General features: G+C 35.3%; 1 protein-coding gene across 1 annotated transcript; it reads left to right on the forward strand.

The window, feature by feature from the left end:
- The first annotated feature begins 3,653 nt into the window (after positions 1 to 3,653).
- LOC143078724 (chromosome transmission fidelity protein 8 homolog) lies at positions 3,654 to 14,560 on the forward strand. The gene is made up of 3 exons (XM_076253658.1): positions 3,654 to 3,737; positions 13,713 to 13,833; positions 14,305 to 14,560. The coding sequence occupies exons 1-3, from the start codon at positions 3,715 to 3,717 to the stop codon at positions 14,539 to 14,541; spliced, it is 381 nt and encodes a 126-aa protein (XP_076109773.1). The 5' UTR covers positions 3,654 to 3,714; the 3' UTR covers positions 14,542 to 14,560.
- The last annotated feature ends 2,653 nt before the right edge of the window (positions 14,561 to 17,213 follow it).

The raw sequence follows: 17,213 nt of genomic DNA on the forward strand, positions 1-17,213 counted from the left end.
GTTTAACGACTTACCTAACTTGTCATAACGACTTAGCTTATCTGCTGCATGTACGAAGTTTCCGTCTTTCATGATTTCTTTCGTATGTCCATTGTGTTTGACTCCATTTAACATTAAAGTTGTGGCGTCTAGTGAAATACTCACTTATAATGAGAAAGAGGATAACTGTATTTGGTATATTCCTTGTAAACGTCAGCATGTCCGTCAGACATGCATGCTTCATCTGACCTCGACCTCATTTTATAGATCAGTGATCATGGTTAAGTTACCGTGTTATGACCGTATTTTAGATAATGTATAAGGTCAACTATAGTTAGTGTATGATTATAAGATGTCATTGGCATGTCTGACTGATAGGTTTCATCTGACCTTGACCTCTCGTACATGATTCATGATTCAATGCATTTTTTTTTAATATTTTTTGTCTGTTTGTCTGATTCTATTCGTATAAGGGCTACTGTATTTAGTGTGTGTAGTGATTGTGAGGTGTAAATCATCATATTGGTCATATATATATATAGGTCAATAAATCAAAGTTTATCAAATACTATAAGCATTAGGTCAACGATATTTTGCCGATTAAGTTGTACATGTCTGTCTAGCAGGTCACAGTTAACAAGGCCAGCCTGACCTAATTTTCATAGTTTTTTGGTCAATGTTAAGATTGTTGTGTCTAATTATTAGATGCTGAAAGAAATAGTCATCCATATTTGGTTTATAGAAAGATATCATGGTTTAGAAGTTGTCTGCAAGGGTTACAGCCGATTTCATTGAGTGTGTAGTTAAGGTAATAAAATTGAGAAAGGAAATGGTGAATATGTCAAAGCGACAACCACCCGACCATAGAGCAAACAACAGCCGAAGGCAACCAATGGGTCTTCAATGTAGCGAGAATTCCCGCACCCGTAGGTGTCCTTCAGCTGGCCCCTAAAATATGCATAATAGTACAGTGATAATGGACGTCATACTGAACTCCGAATTATACACAAGAAACTAAAATTTAAAATCATACAAGACTAACAAAGGCCAGAGGCTCCTGAATATCTTTGTTTAGCTTGCTTGCAAGCTGATCCGCGTTCCGTCATTATTAGGTTAGGTTTAACTACCCTCCTTTAAGAATAGACTAGTCAGACTGATAACCAATCTATATGTTTTTAGGACTAAGCTACTTCGAAAGGAAAGTAGTTTACCGTACCTAATAGACTTGCTACATGTCCCTTCCTAATTATTATTATTTTTTCAATTTTGCCCCTTTAATAATTTTACTGCTATAACTAGGAGATTACAATTATACTGACATCTGCAGGGCAATCAGTAGGCTGGCACTTATCAGTAAACATATAAATTAGTAAGAGAGAAATATTAGAAAGGGAATTGTAGCAAGTCTACGTACCTAATAATGACTTCAATGGTTCAGCTAGCAAGCAAACTAACCAAAGATATTATCTTTAGCCACACACTCAATGAAATCGACTGTAATCCTGATCTTGACAATAGAATATATGGTGCATTGGTCAATGTTCAATTTTCGTAATTCTATAGCCAGATTAGTGTTTTGCTAGAAATCAAGTGCTAAAAGCAAGGACAGAATGAGCTAATCATGGAGTACATACAGTTTCTCCTAGTCAGTAAAGATACTCACCTTTTACAAAGCAATGCCGCGATGATAACACATTGATTAAACGGTCAACGCTTTTAAAATTTCAAGGCCGTAACTAGGCCTTATATTTTAGTGAGGCATAATAATTGAGCCGAGCGAAGCGAGGCGAAATTTTTTTTTTAGAGTATGAAATGAATGGTGCAAAATCCTGCATTCTAGGCATTTCAAGAGAGCTTGACAATGTTTTGAATTTGGACACTTTTTATATAAATTTTTCATATTTAAAAGCATTTACAAACATTAAATTTTTAACTATTTTATCTAAATTTAAATGTCAGATAAACATTCAAATATCAGTTTGAGTCTGTCGCCAGAACAGACATCACTTCAGTAAAGTTTGCCAATTTTTCTATGGCCGGTTTCGTCAAATCGATTCAGAATATTTTGTCTGCTGATATCCTTATCGCGATGAACATGGAGCATGGCAAGACAGCACAATCTCTCGCCACTCATGCATGCCCTTTCCCAAGTTTTCAATCGTTTCAGGGCAGACTGTGTTTTTAGCGGTAGCACACTATCATCAACATAATGATCGACGTTTTCTTCTGATTCCTTCTCCATCAACAATTCGATAGCAGCATCGGTAGTAACAGTTGGGTTGGAAAAAAGGGAATTTAGCTTTTCTGTTAGCACCATCATACTGTCGCTGTTACAAAATATTAAACTCGCTTTTATGCTGACAAAGAGTAAACAAACTTGGAATAGAGTGAGATAAGATACATGAATATGATTCTATCTGGAGTTAGTTTACTTGTATGATATGGGTACAGGGGAATTGGAATGGAGTTTTCGCCGTTTCCATGTAGGTCCGTGATTTCAAATTATTTCGGGAAATAGTCGGTGGTAAGATATGTTAGTTCCAGAATCTATAAATTTAGGGGTTAGTGGTTGGGGGTGTCCGATTCCGAAATCACGAATATAAAGACACGAAATTCCGTAGTCCTGAATAAGTAAAGACAAAATGCCGTTTTAAAGGTCCTACCGTTCCTCATTAATGTCAAATTGGAATACGGGATGTTCTTTCAATTTTTAAGGTTAAAGAAACATGGATAAAAATTAATCCATGCATGTTTCATATTATTTATATTTTGTTTATCTGTAAACAGAGAACAAGTAAAGTTGGTGAAACGGAGAAATGAATACGCAGACAGGATTGTCCCCTTGCGATGCCCAGTACTTGATTTGTCAGTCTACTTATCCATGTTATGGTTTTTGGATTAGTTCCAATGAAGTTATATTCAATACTCAGATTCTGTTCACAAACAGCATTAGTTTACTAGAATTATTCTTTATTTACCTTCAGTATCGCTTTTATTTTTCTGCAAGAGCCTGTTTTTAACCAGAGATCCACAATGATTATCGTTACTAGGTTGATTTAATTGAGAAACATCACCCATTGGGATGCCGAGTTATATCCAGGAAGAATAATTTAAAAGGAATGATGACAAGTTATGGAAATTAAGGTTGAGACAGAACAACAAATGACAATTATATTTCGTATTTAATATTTACCATAAAAAAAAAATCACTGCATGTCGAAATTTTAGTGAGGCAATTGCCTCACTTGCCTAAATGGTAGTTACGGCCTTGAAATTTAGGACAGAAAGTCACAGACAAAAAGTCACGGATAAAAAGTCACAATTCAGTTTTGTGATTATTTTTCTTTGAACAAGAAAACACTAATTTTAAAAATAAATTGATTTTTGTTTTTATTCTTGAACTTTTGTATATGAAGCCAGGCATCTTTGTAATTTTAAAAATGCATTCAACACTGAAATATCAATAATAATCCAATAGTTGTTATGAAAGCAAAATGACAAAGTCTTGGTACTTAAATGACTCTGAGACTACTATAAACACATTATACAACATATTGATTTAATAATTTACAAAAAGAAGCATTCAATTAAATATCGGCTCCGCATTTGGTCGGCAGAGTCCTTTCCATCGTTGGTTTTGTATATTATTGATTCTTTTTACTTTTCGGACCTTTTCGGGTATTTACCATAGAATGACAAAGCGGGAAATGTAAACTTATATTTTGTTTGTAGAAAATGGTACAGATAATCGTTAGCATGTATGTCATTATTGCAGTACACTTTATGTTAAAAAATGAACATCTTATCTTCTATTGGAAAGAGTTGATATAAAGGTTCATGTAAATTGTTTTTGGGTCCGAAATCTTTTTTTGAGAATACCGTACCTTATTTTCCTCAATCTCAATATTATATAACACAGAACAATATTTTTTCCATTATTCTGATTCAAACAAACACACAATAGTTTTAAAACTGTTTTAAAAATGATCTTTTTTTTTATGTATTCAGGTAATTTTTCAAATATTGAAAATTTGTGAAATTCTTGTTTCCTTATAGACATCCAAATAAATTTATCTTTATGGATTTTTCACAATAAAAGTAAAAAAATAAAATAAAAAATTCTTACAAATTTTTTTTTTTTTTAAATTCTTGCACATTTGACTCTGTAAATACTTTTCATCTTGCAAATGTAAATTGTCCTGAATAAAACAATGTTTTGCTCATTTGTGTTTCTTTACTAGAATATTAAGGTTATTTGATGCTCAAAATAGGGTGCATTAAATTTCTAGTTGTCCTCTATACTATATTTTATCTTTGCACCGGAAAGAGGTTAATAAACAAAACAATGGCGTATGGTGATCGCCGATTTTCAATCATTTATTGAACTGAATAAACTAGACAAATTGGTAACATATTATGCATCATTATAAAGCTTAATATATGAATTTTATTTATTTGAATCATATTTGTTCCGTCTAGCTCGACCGCCAGTTGGATTTGAAGTGTAACGGGAATGAGTTTTCCCGAGTTCACGGAATATTAGAAAACAGAATACGTCGTTAATAATAATATAGATTTAATATCAGCCAAATAATTTAAGCACAGTTTACAATGAATAATAATACTTTTTAAAATGTTTAGAATGGCGAAATGAGACATAATGGTGGTTACAAACGTAGTCTTAATAAAAATATCAACCTGAAGAAGGTGATGTTCAGTGTTTAGTTCTCAGTCAGTTCGTAAGTGCAGAACGCAAAACTATAGTCTGACGTCATCAGACCGGCACGGGCCGGTCCTACCGGAAGAAGACCGGTAGGCCCGGTAACCTCATAACTAGCTACGGCCAGTACGGCAGTTTAGAAGCTATTATACTTTTTCAAAGTGGTTTTTAATATGAATAATTTATAAGGTAAAACCAACCACCATTACACTCCCCCTCTCTTAAGACCTAATGTCGGGACGACATTAGTCCAACGATAAAATATTCAATAGAATAGATCAAAGTACATATAATATGAAAGCATGTAAGTAGATTTACCAAGTCCTTAATTATGTTTAACTTTAGCACTTAATTAACATCAAAGAAAATCAATAAAAAATTTCATTTCCAAAACTATTTACCTTGATTTCTATTTAAATTTCTTAAATCAATTTGAATTCTTAGAAATTTTTATCACATATTTCAATTTCAAATTCAACAAAATACAGTCAATTAACTTTTCCAACCAACTTTCTTAAAAAATATATAAATAATGAACACTCAACAATTTCACAATAAGTCAGTCATATATAATAACTATAGTTCCACAAAACAAAAGAATTACGGTTCCATATGTCTGAATTGCTTCCATTTTAATTCGGCAAGTTCTGTGAGTAAACGGCGATTCTCCACCTCAACCTCTCTCCTCTTCTTTCTTTCGACCTCAAGTTTGGAACCCTCTTTCCTGATAGTCTCTAACCTTTCCTTAGCAACCTGCCTCGTCCTTCCCAGAGAGTCCATACTATTTGATAGGAATAAAAGATATAAAGATAACCCAGTCTCACTCTCTGGGATGGCAGGCAGCTGAATCGGAGGGTAATCCAGGCAGGACGTCTGGCTGGAACTTTCAGTAATAGCAATGGCAGAATACCTAAAGGAGGTATTATAAGTCCTATCAATAGCTGTTGAAGTAGTAGCTGTACAAGTAGTCTCTGTTGCAGTAGTATCTGTAGAAGTGGTATCTGTTGATGTAGTAACTGTAGAAGTGGTATATGTTGCAGTAGTGTCCGTGGAAGTAGTATATGTTGACGTAGTATCTGTAGAAGTGGTATCTGTTGCAGTAGTAGCGGTAGAAGTAGTGTAAGATCTTTTCTGATAATCAGACAAAGAAATTCTAGATGAAGTGGTTGGGAACTTCCTCGGAACTGACACTGTAAACTCAGGTCCATCATCCTCATTAGAAGGGTTGCCTGTAGCTGCTAGAACAGATGAAATTAGTGATATAGATGGAGTGGGTGATGATACCAGACGGACTGAAACTACGGAATTAGAGCCTAGGTGCTTAGTGGGATTCACATCTGAAGAAGCTGACTGCCGGTTAGAAATCACAACGGATGATAACTGTTTAGTAGACCTGACTGAAAGTGAAGGTGAATCCTGAGCAGCTTTGTCTGAAGGTGAAGGTGATACTTGCTTGGCTGAACTTGTGTTAGATGAATTTTCTCTCTCTGTTGATCCGGCAGAATCAGGTACCAACACTCTGTTTTTGTATATAAAAAAACCAGGGTCAATAAACCCTTTGTTGTTCCTTTGTGTTTTTTGGCATTTCTCTACGGCAGACTGTATCAATCTCATATCTGTCATATAATGTTGGCGAACCAAATGGATTTTGATGTCATGTTTCCTTCTACAGGACGCTAAACAACCGGCTACTGAACATTCATACTTCACACACTTCATAGTGTGTTTTTCCTCCCAATGTCTCTGATACTTGGTTCTGTTTTCAAAGGACTTAGCGCCACAATCTTCCACCGGACATTGCATTCGTCCCCCAGGTTTAAAGAAAAATTCAATGCTTTTTGTCAGTTCCGACATCTCTGTATCCATTTCTTCCTCGTTGTATTCCAATACATCCTGATTTTCCATGCTGTGAATAAGAGAGATACTTAAAAAAAAATGTTTAGTATAATAGGTGTAAAAGTTTTTCTGGTTAGATTCCTACGATTTATACTTATTTTATTTTTATCTATCATTATGTAGACATCAATGCTGACTGTTCACATGCTATAAGAAGCGTTCCCAGCTTCCAAAATAATAAAATCAGGTTGACGTCTAACCTGACCTTATTCCCCTACCCTTACAAAAAGGCAGCTAAATTCTCCTATATACATCTGCACATTACCGAAAGCTCATACGAAAAGGCCCATGGTAAATAAAATGTACAAACGTACATGTAAATTCCTAGCATTCCCGGTCACAGCCTTATGATATATCTACATAATGTAGGTCTAAAGTTTATTCGGATATTAAAAAAAAAAACTATGTTCAAAAGATTTCATAAGAAAGCTAATTTATAGTGAAAATTGAAGTTTTGGTCGTATCAAGCGACCCCGTGTGCTGTATTTAGGAGAGTTATGTACAACATTGTCTTTATTCATGTTATTTTTGACTGTACAGTTATCTAAAACTGTTTCATCTTCAGTGTAAGAAACGGAATGGTGTTCTTCTGTGTTCAAGTTTACATGTTCCAGAGATCCTTGATCCATTAAGGTCGCGAGGCTTGAATCGACATTTGACAGTTCATTTTTGAAGCCGTTTCCTTCTACTTTTTTTAAATGGTCTACGTGTACGATTTTCATTTTCTTTGTTAGACTCGACTCGATCTGATAAGTGACCTCCGAAATTTTTCTTATAATTTTGTATGGACCGGTCCAACCGACGCCTAATTTCCGTTTTGCATGTGGGGGATACCAATACCACACTAACTGGTCCTTTTCGAAGGAACGAATTTTAAGCTTGACGTCGTAAAAACGTTTTTGTCGAAGAAAACTTGCTTCTAATTTCTCATGGGCAAAAGCAAAAGACTCTTGCATAGCATCCTTAATCCATTCTACATATTTAATAGGACATTCAAACTCTGTTTCACTAGGCGGTGTGCCAGCAATTATGTCTATAGGCAGACATACTTCCCTCCCCAGCATAATCAAATTTGGTGTACACTTGGTACTTTCGTGTACCGCGGCACGATATGCCATCATTATAAAAGGCAAGTGGTCGTCCCAGTCTGTGCGATTTTCATCCACATACATTGCCAACATATTTTGGGCAGTATGGTTATACTTTTCCACCATACCGTCTGATTGCGGTCTGTATGGAGTAGTACGCGACTTTTCCACTCCTAGGAGTTTACAAATTTCCGAAAATAGATTAGACTCAAATTCTCTTCCTTGGTCAGTATGTATTCTTGTCGGTGCCCCAAATCTACAAATGAACTCAGTTACTAATTTGTCTGCTACCGCTTGCGCTGTATGATTTTTCAAAGCATACGCCTCTTTCCATTTACTGAAATAATCTCCAATTACCATAATATATTCATTGTCGTTGTCTGTTTGTGGCAACGGCCCCATAATATCTATAGCAATACACTCAAGCGGACGAGTAACAGTGTAATGTTGCATGGGATACTTCCCCTTTCCTGGTCCCCTTTTCCGCTTCGCGCAAGAGGGACAAGTCTGACACCATCGACTTATATCGCTTGTCATACACGGCCAATAAAACCGTGACCTAACTTTATTTAAAGTTTTTTCCCGTCCTAAGTGACCAGCGGTCCGATTGTTGTGCAACTGGAGCATAATGTCCTTACGCAATTCTCTTGGTGCCACGAGTTGATTGGTAACCGAACCATCGATTTCAAAGAATTTACGACAGAGCAAATCATCACGGATGAAGAGCAAATCCCACTGCCGCAGTAAGGCAGACATATCCTGATCGGGAGTACTGATCTGTGGTTTTTCAGTACTGTGTGTAAGATAGTGCAATACAGTAGCTATATTACTGTCTTTGTGCTGCAGTCTACGTATATCCTCTGCACCCCATTGTTGTACCCAGTTTGAATCGGACACGATTTTTGTATTTGGAGTTGGCTGCTTTGAATCCCCTGAATTTGCATTGATAGCGCTAACAGTGCATGGCGTATTACTTATGCATTCTGAACAGTTATCGCGTTTACAGCGTCGTCTAGGCACTCGTGAAAGTGCATCTGCGTTTCCATGCGCGTTGCCCTTCCGATGTTCTATAGTCATGTCGTAAGTGTCTAACAGAGATATCCACCTAGCTACCATACCTTCCGGTTCCTTAAAGTTTTTTAGCCAAACTAACGAGGAGTGATCTGTTCTCAGAAGAAAGTTTCTACCGTAGAGGTAATGCTTGAACTGCTTTACAAATACAACAACCGCTAAAAGTTCTCTGTAAGTTGTGCAATACTTTATCTGAGACCGTGACAGTGTTTTACTGCCATAAGCAATAACGCGCTCTTCTCCGTTTTGTACCTGCGAAAGGACAGCTCCGATACCGTAAAGGCTGGCATCGGTATCCAAAATGAATGGATCTTCGCGAGTTGGATATGCTAGAATCGGCGTTGTTGTTAAGGCATTTTGAAGGCGGTCGAAAGCGTCAACGCAACTCTCTGTCCACTTAAACTTTTGATTTTTCCGAGTGAGCTGGGTTAACGGGAACGCCACATCGGAAAAATTAGGAATAAATTTCCTATAGTACGACGCTATGCCTAGAAAGCTACGGACATCACCAACGTTATGAGGCTTAGGCCAGTTTCTAATGGCCTCTATTTTTCCTGGATCGCACTGAACGCCAAACTCAGATACGATGTGTCCTAGATATTTTATCTCGTCCTTGAAGAAGGCACATTTCTTAGGTTTTAATTTAAGATTAGCACTACGAAATCGATCAAATACCGAAACTAAATTTTCTAATGTTTGTGTGAAAGTTTTTCCAAAAATAATAACGTCATCCAGATAGACAAGACATTTTTCCCACTGCAGACCTGACATTACTAATTCCATTAGGCGTTCGAAAGTCTTTGGACTATTGGCGAGGCCGAAAGGCATGTGTTTGAATTGAAAAAGGCCTTTATGCGTGATAAATGCTGTTTTCTCTCTGTCTTCTTGTTTTACGGAAACTTGATGGAAACTACTTGATGTCGGCCGTACAAAAATACTTAGCTCCGGACAAGGCGTCCAGGGACTCGTCGATGCGCGGTAAGGGGTAGGCATCCTTTTTCGTTATAGAATTAATTTTCCTGTAGTCTGCGCAGAATCGAGTAGAGCCGTCAGACTTCTTCACCAAGACAATATTAGCGGCCCACGGCGAGTGACTTGGTTCGATAATGCCCTGATTTAGCATTTTATTAATTTCCGCTTCGGCTATGTCTCGCTGCATAATCGGTAATCGCCGTAAAGGCAATTTTATCGGTTTACTATCTCCGGTGTCGATTTCATGTCTAACAAGATCGGTGTGTCCCAACTTCCCATCCGGTCCGACAAAAATATCCGCGTATTGATAAATTACGCTCTCTAAGCGTTTTCGTTCCTCTGCTGATAATTTCTCGGAGCATCGCTCGACCAACGGTTGCAAATGCTCTGGTATTACAATTTCGGGCAAAGTAAAATTATCGTTTATTTGATTTCTTGATTCCAAATTGCAGTTTAAAACTTGTTCAATTGATTGTACAGACCCTACTTGTACATTCTTTTTAAGAATTCTCGGATCCGCTGTAGGATTCAAAATTGAAAATATTACTTTTGATTTTGACAAATTAACCACTGACTTCGGCATTAAAAGATGAGTATCGCCCTTGAATTCAGGTAATGGTTCTAAGCAACCTTCAGGTTTCCCGTAAAAATTCCCCCTAATTTCCCCTTCTACAAAAACTTCAGATTTAGCAGGAATATGCACAGTATCTGTAAGATGGACCCTAGCACAGACATTATTAAACGTCGCGTGACGTTTTAAAAAAATCCCGGACGAGCCCCCAATGTAACGGGAATGAGTTTTCCCGAGTTCACGGAATATTAGAAAACAGAATACGTCGTTAATAATAATATAGATTTAATATCAGCCAAATAATTTAAGCACAGTTTACAATGAATAATAATACTTTAAATGTTTAGAATGGCGAAATGAGACATAATGGTGGTTACAAACGTAGTCTTAATAAAAATATCAACCTGAAGAAGGTGATGTTCAGTGTTTAGTTCTCAGTCAGTTCGTAAGTGCAGAACGCAAAACTATAGTCTGACGTCATCAGACCGGCACGGGCCGGTCCTACCGGAAGAAGACCGGTAGGCCCGGTAACCTCATAACTAGCTACGGCCAGTACGGCAGTTTAGAAGCTATTATACTTTTTCAAAGTGGTTTTTAATATGAATAATTTATAAGGTAAAACCAACCACCATTACAGAAGAATAACATTATGACCACCGGAATGGGGTTAAACCAGTATACCTTTATACCTTTATCTTCAGTCGTTACATAAGCCAAAGGCTTCCACTGACCCCTCATCTTGGATTGTAATATATGATTTCTCATCTCATAATAATATATTTATATATAATATATTAAACTTATCAAAAAATACTTATTTAGGTGTGCGCAGCTGAAACACTTAACACGAACATATGAATTTTTATAGGTTCCAATATCCGCCATTTAATGCAGACTTAAAATTTTTCAGAGTCTTTGCCCTCACCGTTAAATCTAACAGGTTATTCCACTGATCCACTACTCTAATTGAAAAAGTATTCAGTCTATGTGTGGTCTTCATGGTCTTACAATGTTTTTTAAAAAGTTTTAATGAGTGACCTCTAGTATTATTAGATGGTGCTAATGTAAATAGGCTCATCCAGTCGATGTCATCTATATACCATGCCACGCTTTGTAGACTTGTATCGTATCCTTTCTATCCCTATGATATTCCAAGGTTGGCAAACCCAATGAACGTAGCCATGCCATAAGTTATGGCCATAGCTATGACGTCTTGAAAGGCTATTATATTTTTTTCTTTGACACCATACATTGACAGGAAAGCGTCAAAGCAAAAATTTAAAATAGCCTTCCAAGACATCATAATTATTTCTTCTTCTTTCTTCTTACAAATACGGGAGTAGACTCCTAGGTAGGAGTGTAAAACTTCCCGGATACACCTTATCACTATTTGTCTGCCATTACTGGATATCACACAGGTTCCCGTAAACTTTTGACGTCACAAAACAAAACATCTGACGCCACAATGAAAAAGTGATTGTTGAATGAGTCAAAAGTTCAAGCGGCCGGGATTAGCGATAAGGTGTATTCTAGTTGGTGCATCTTATATTCTTTAGTTTTATATGTTGTGTATGTGTACTATTGTTTGTCTGTTTGACTTTTTCATTTTTAGCCATGGCATTATCAGTTTATTTTTGATCTATGAGTTTGACTGTCCCTCTGGTATCTTTCGTCCTTCTTTTACAAACTATTTTCAAACCTTTAATTATTTTTCAGTCTTCACAATAAACTTTTGAATCCACAGACTCAAAGCTTAATTTTACAAAACTCTGGTTGGATTCTGTTAGGCCTGTAGAGAAGATTTTTACCAAAATTAGAAAATTAACCACCCATGGTTGGTAGGCCTGTTATTAAGCATGAAGACTGATTTTTTAGTCCAAATAATTATGACATCTTGAAAGGTTATTATATTTTTTTTTTCTTTGATGCCTTACATGGGCAGGAAGGCGTGAAAGCAAAAATTTAAAATAGTCTCCCAAGACGTCATAATAAATTGGACTACTTTTATGCGCAAACTGCAGCATCAGTATGTCCCGAAATCTTGTTTCCATTTTCTTAACTTTAGTTTGCATCAACCAAATGTTATGCACTTATAGACAATGCTTATTACAATAAAAAATACAAGTACATTAATTTGAGTGGGTTGCATCACGTTTACTGTTCTTGAGTTATGTCCCTTTATAATTGTAATCCTATATGCAGGTGTGAGGGAGTGAAAACTTCGCTGAAATGAATTTAATCATTCATGATTGTGTAGCACAAAATATGACCAGAATTAACTAAGTTATCTTGTTTAGATTCAAGGTTCACTTTCAATATGATATTGTAGAAAAAAAGAAATGAACATAATTGAAATATGTGTATTGTCTCCCCTTCTCTTGATTTCCTAACAGCTATTTCATTTGTAGTGACCTTCACTATGACACCTTTCATTGTAAATTTGACAAACACACAAATGAGAAGGGAAAACTTATGAATTAAGAAAAGGTAGCAAGCAAACATGGTAGGAAGATAGCAGTGGCAGATCCAGAACTTTTCCTAAGGGGGGGGCCGCTGACTGACCTAAGGGGGGGGGGGGCTCCAGTCATGCATATAATCAACCAAATTTACTCACAAAAGGGGGGGGCTCGGGCCTCCTTGGATCCGCCTATGGATAGTATTTATTGAGTCGGCAAGAAAAAATGTAAATGCAACAAACCATTTTACAACTGTGTTATGACAAAGTTGAATAAACAAATGGAATCCAAGAAAAATATTTGAAACTTGACATTGGTCTGGCATCTCACTTATTTTTCACATGTTCCATGCTTCTATATGGATTGTTTAGAAAAGTCTTGATTAAAAAAACTTGGCCATAAAAAGCCTTCAAAGTCAATTAGCATCGCATATATCCAGAGTATTGATTTGGATCAACAGTTACTGAATTTCAGAATATTTGCTAATCATCTTGAAAATTTGAATAAATAGACAGAGACTTTACCATACAGATATCATTGGTAATACAAAATCTACATGATGCCACTAAAACTAAAACCGTCAATTAATTCTCTATGGGACTCAGGGATTAATGGACTTTAATACTGTTGGTTCATTATTATTTGTTGGATACCAATTTTCGTAGGTTTCGTTGGTACAGGTGAATCACAAAATCAAATGTTCAACGAATACCATATTTTCAATATGCTTTACTTGTATACAGAGATTGGTAAAACCACGAAATCAAATATCCAGGAATATGCAAGTTATAAGCAATCCACGAAAATTGATATGGTTACCCACAGTATATAGTACTAACAGTCTAACATGACAAATGGTTATTACTCACACATTTCTAATGAACATATTCATCAAAGTCTCAGTTAATTTGACTGTTTATTATTTACTTGTATTTTAATATGTCTACTTTATTTTACAGACCAGCAGAGGGAAAAGATGTTGAAGAATGGGGAATGCTTGACCTTCAAGGTGACCTAGAAACTAGACACCCAGTACCACTTAGTGGAAAATTTATTGGAGATTTACACTTTACTCAGAAGGTAATTAAAATATACTACTGTGGATTCATTATTGTTTGTTGGATACCAATTTTCATGGGTACAGGCTAGGTGAACCACAAATTCAAATGTTCAAAGAAGTACAGATTTTCTATAGACTTTTACTGAACTAGCGCACATATTTGTTTTGTTTAGGGGCCAGCTGAAGTTTGCAGAATTTTCTCGTGTTGAAGTCTGATTTTGGGCCTTGGGCTGTTTTCTGCTTTTTGGTTGATTTGTTGTCTCTTTGACACGTTCCCCATTCTCAATTTTATTGAATCCAGATCTGAGCAAAACCAGGAAATTATATATCCAGGAAAATTAAATTTTTCCACAATCCAAAAAAAGTTAAACAAAAGCAATGAAAGGTTGTTTTTGACACATTCCCAATTTCCATTTTCAATTTTATGATCAATACCATAAATAATTGAATCAATATTTTAGTGATGTAAAAATATATTTTTATGTTTCCAGGATGTGCCAGTGCTGATTATTGGACATCATATTCTATATGGTAAAGTGGTCAACATGGAGAAACCATTCGCAGTATTAGTGAAAAATCAGAAAAAACAGGGAGATAACTCTATCATGGAGGATTCAAATCAGGACAAGAAAGAAACATCATATACTGTCACAGCTATCATTAAAAAGAAACTTTTATTCAAATCAAGACCTAAACCTATTATTGCAAATGTACCAAAGAAAATATGAAATATACTATTGATTTATTTGTAATTTCATTTTTATGCAATTCCTACAAAGTTTTTGAGAGCAAACAGCTTTGTTTGTATGTCTGTCATATTTGTTTACCCATTACAGTCTTGACATTTGTATGTTCAAAGTTAAATGGAGTATAAATATGGCAATGTTGATGTTGTGGCCACCATTTAGTTCCATCAAACTTAGTGCAATGATTAGATATGGATATGTCATGAACTCTTTAGGTTTAAAACATTTCTTTGATATTAGTCATTATGTATTATTTTTCCTGTAAGTCAATCCAAGATCCTTTCCAATTGTAGAAAAGGGATATTTAAGATGTCTGCAGTCTGATGTCAAAGACCTTGTTAGTTTAAACTAGACCAAATAAATTGGTTGGCTAATATAAGTCACTATGGAATATTTTCAAGGTCATACACAAGGTCATACACAAGGAGCAGTTGCGGATCCAGAAGTGGGGACTAAGAGGAGGCCCACTCTGATCATGTTGCAATGATTCTCTATATAATCAACCCAATTTTTTCGAGAAAGGAGGGTGCCCCCTCTTAATGCGCCTCTGAGAAGGAGCTATCCTATCTTACAATAACTTTTAACAATTGTGAGTGATATCAACTTTGGCAACTTTTACTAGGATTGCCAGTGACTTTAATCTGGGAACAGTATACTTTCAACATATAAAACTGTAATGTACAGGTAGTTAAAAGTCTGTGGTTTGGAGCTGTCATGCTATTTGAATCAATTAAGTAAAGCAGAGGCAATTCAAGATTTTTTAGGTTAGAAGGGGGGGAGAGGGGGGGGCACAAACTTAAATTGATGAGCAATGCAAAAGATAAAATTATAGAAATAATATTCTTTATTAAGCTGAGGACAACCCATGCTCTGCAAATTTAGGATTGAGCATGCCAGCTGCACCCCACTTGAGTCCACCCCAAAGTAGAGCATTGACAGTCCAGATAATCATGGAGAAAGACGGTGTTTATCACAGCTACAAAAAGTTTACTTTTTCGAGTTTGGGGATAATATACTATCTCTGGGGACATTACTGATGAGGCAAATGTAAACTTCCCATCCTCTTCTGTTTAGTTTCTGGTGATGTTGTTATCAAGGATTCAGATGTTTTGGAGTACTATTTTAGAAAAGAAAAAAACATTGTATTGCTTAATTATCTATTGAATATATTACAAAAAGAAATGCTCCTTTGTTTTGAATTAAAAGAAATATATTTGTATTTTGTCTTGTTTGTTGTCTGTATAAAGATAAGACATGTGGTGTGATTACCAATGATACAACTCTCAACAGAATGAAGAAGAAGATAACAATTATATCATACACCATTCAATAGTCTACATTTACAGTTTACAAGGAATTGGGCAGAAGACATTGTTTAGCTCCACCAAATTTTGTAAAGAAATTTTCATGTTTCTCATTGTTGAAGGTTATGGTTGCCTATAATAGCATTCAGCCACTTCCTTTGAACTTGGTAGATAATTGTCTCATTGGTAATCATACCACATCTTCTTTTTATATATGATACATTTGCTAGAACAACAGCACATAATTTAAATTAGATTATCTCCAATTTACCAGAACAATCTCAACTGGAAAATAACATGTTCAATCACCCATCACAAATGCATTATGTCGGATACATAAGTAAAGTTAAAATTATGTTGAGGCTCCTGATATGGCTATACTTTCTTGAAATAATGGCTTGCAGATATTCCAATGGTTCCTCAGACTCTGGTAAATATCTTTTTTCTTCATATTAATATTAATTAATATGACTCAGGTCTTGTAAATCTGGGGCTCTTGGCCATAAAACTTTACTTGATATTCCCAGTACAAAATTCGTGTTTTATACACTCAATATATCAAGTATTTCCATTGGTTCTTTTCTTAGTCTGAGAACAATAATCGTACCTGTACCTGAAAGTTTTATGACTGCAAGGCCAGGAGTTCTTCAGAATCACAATGAGTGTCCCAGATTGCTTTTTAAGAGGCAAAATACTTCATTCACAACAACAAAAATTAGGTCTATACATCATACCACATCTTCTTATACATTTGTATTTATACATCTTAAATTATACATGCTCAGATATAAACAACAAGAACAAAACAAACTCAACTTTTATTTGTCTAACCGGTACATGATTCAAGACAATAACATTAAGAATTAAAAATAGTTTTGTCTGTACATTATATATAAAGATTATAGATTGTCCTGTGTGCAAACCTGAATAACTAATATCTTGAATATCTGATTAAGATGCTCAACAAAAATTATAAAGCATAGGCTTAATACAACACATTTAATTGTATACCCTTTATCCAGTTCAAAAGCATGCTAATTCATTATTATTTTTTTAAACTTTTTGACATATATTAATAAATCTAGATCACAGTGAAATGACATTGGCTATCAACAGTTCAATAAGCATATTTAAAAACACTCAGTTAATTCACATACAGAAGAAAAAATAATTCTGACTGAATTTCATATTGATAGCTTGTATAAATGCACAAATATACAGCTTATCTAATGTATACATATATACAAAATCTATTTCCCAAATCGAAAAAAAAATCATGTGAAATGTTTCAAATAGAAATATATACAAGAAATATCTCAAAACAAAAGTAAATAACAAACAAAAGAAAAA

Source organism: Mytilus galloprovincialis, chromosome 6 (genome assembly GCF_965363235.1).
Source record: "Mytilus galloprovincialis chromosome 6, xbMytGall1.hap1.1, whole genome shotgun sequence".
In the NCBI taxonomy this organism is placed as follows: domain Eukaryota; kingdom Metazoa; phylum Mollusca; class Bivalvia; order Mytilida; family Mytilidae; genus Mytilus; species Mytilus galloprovincialis.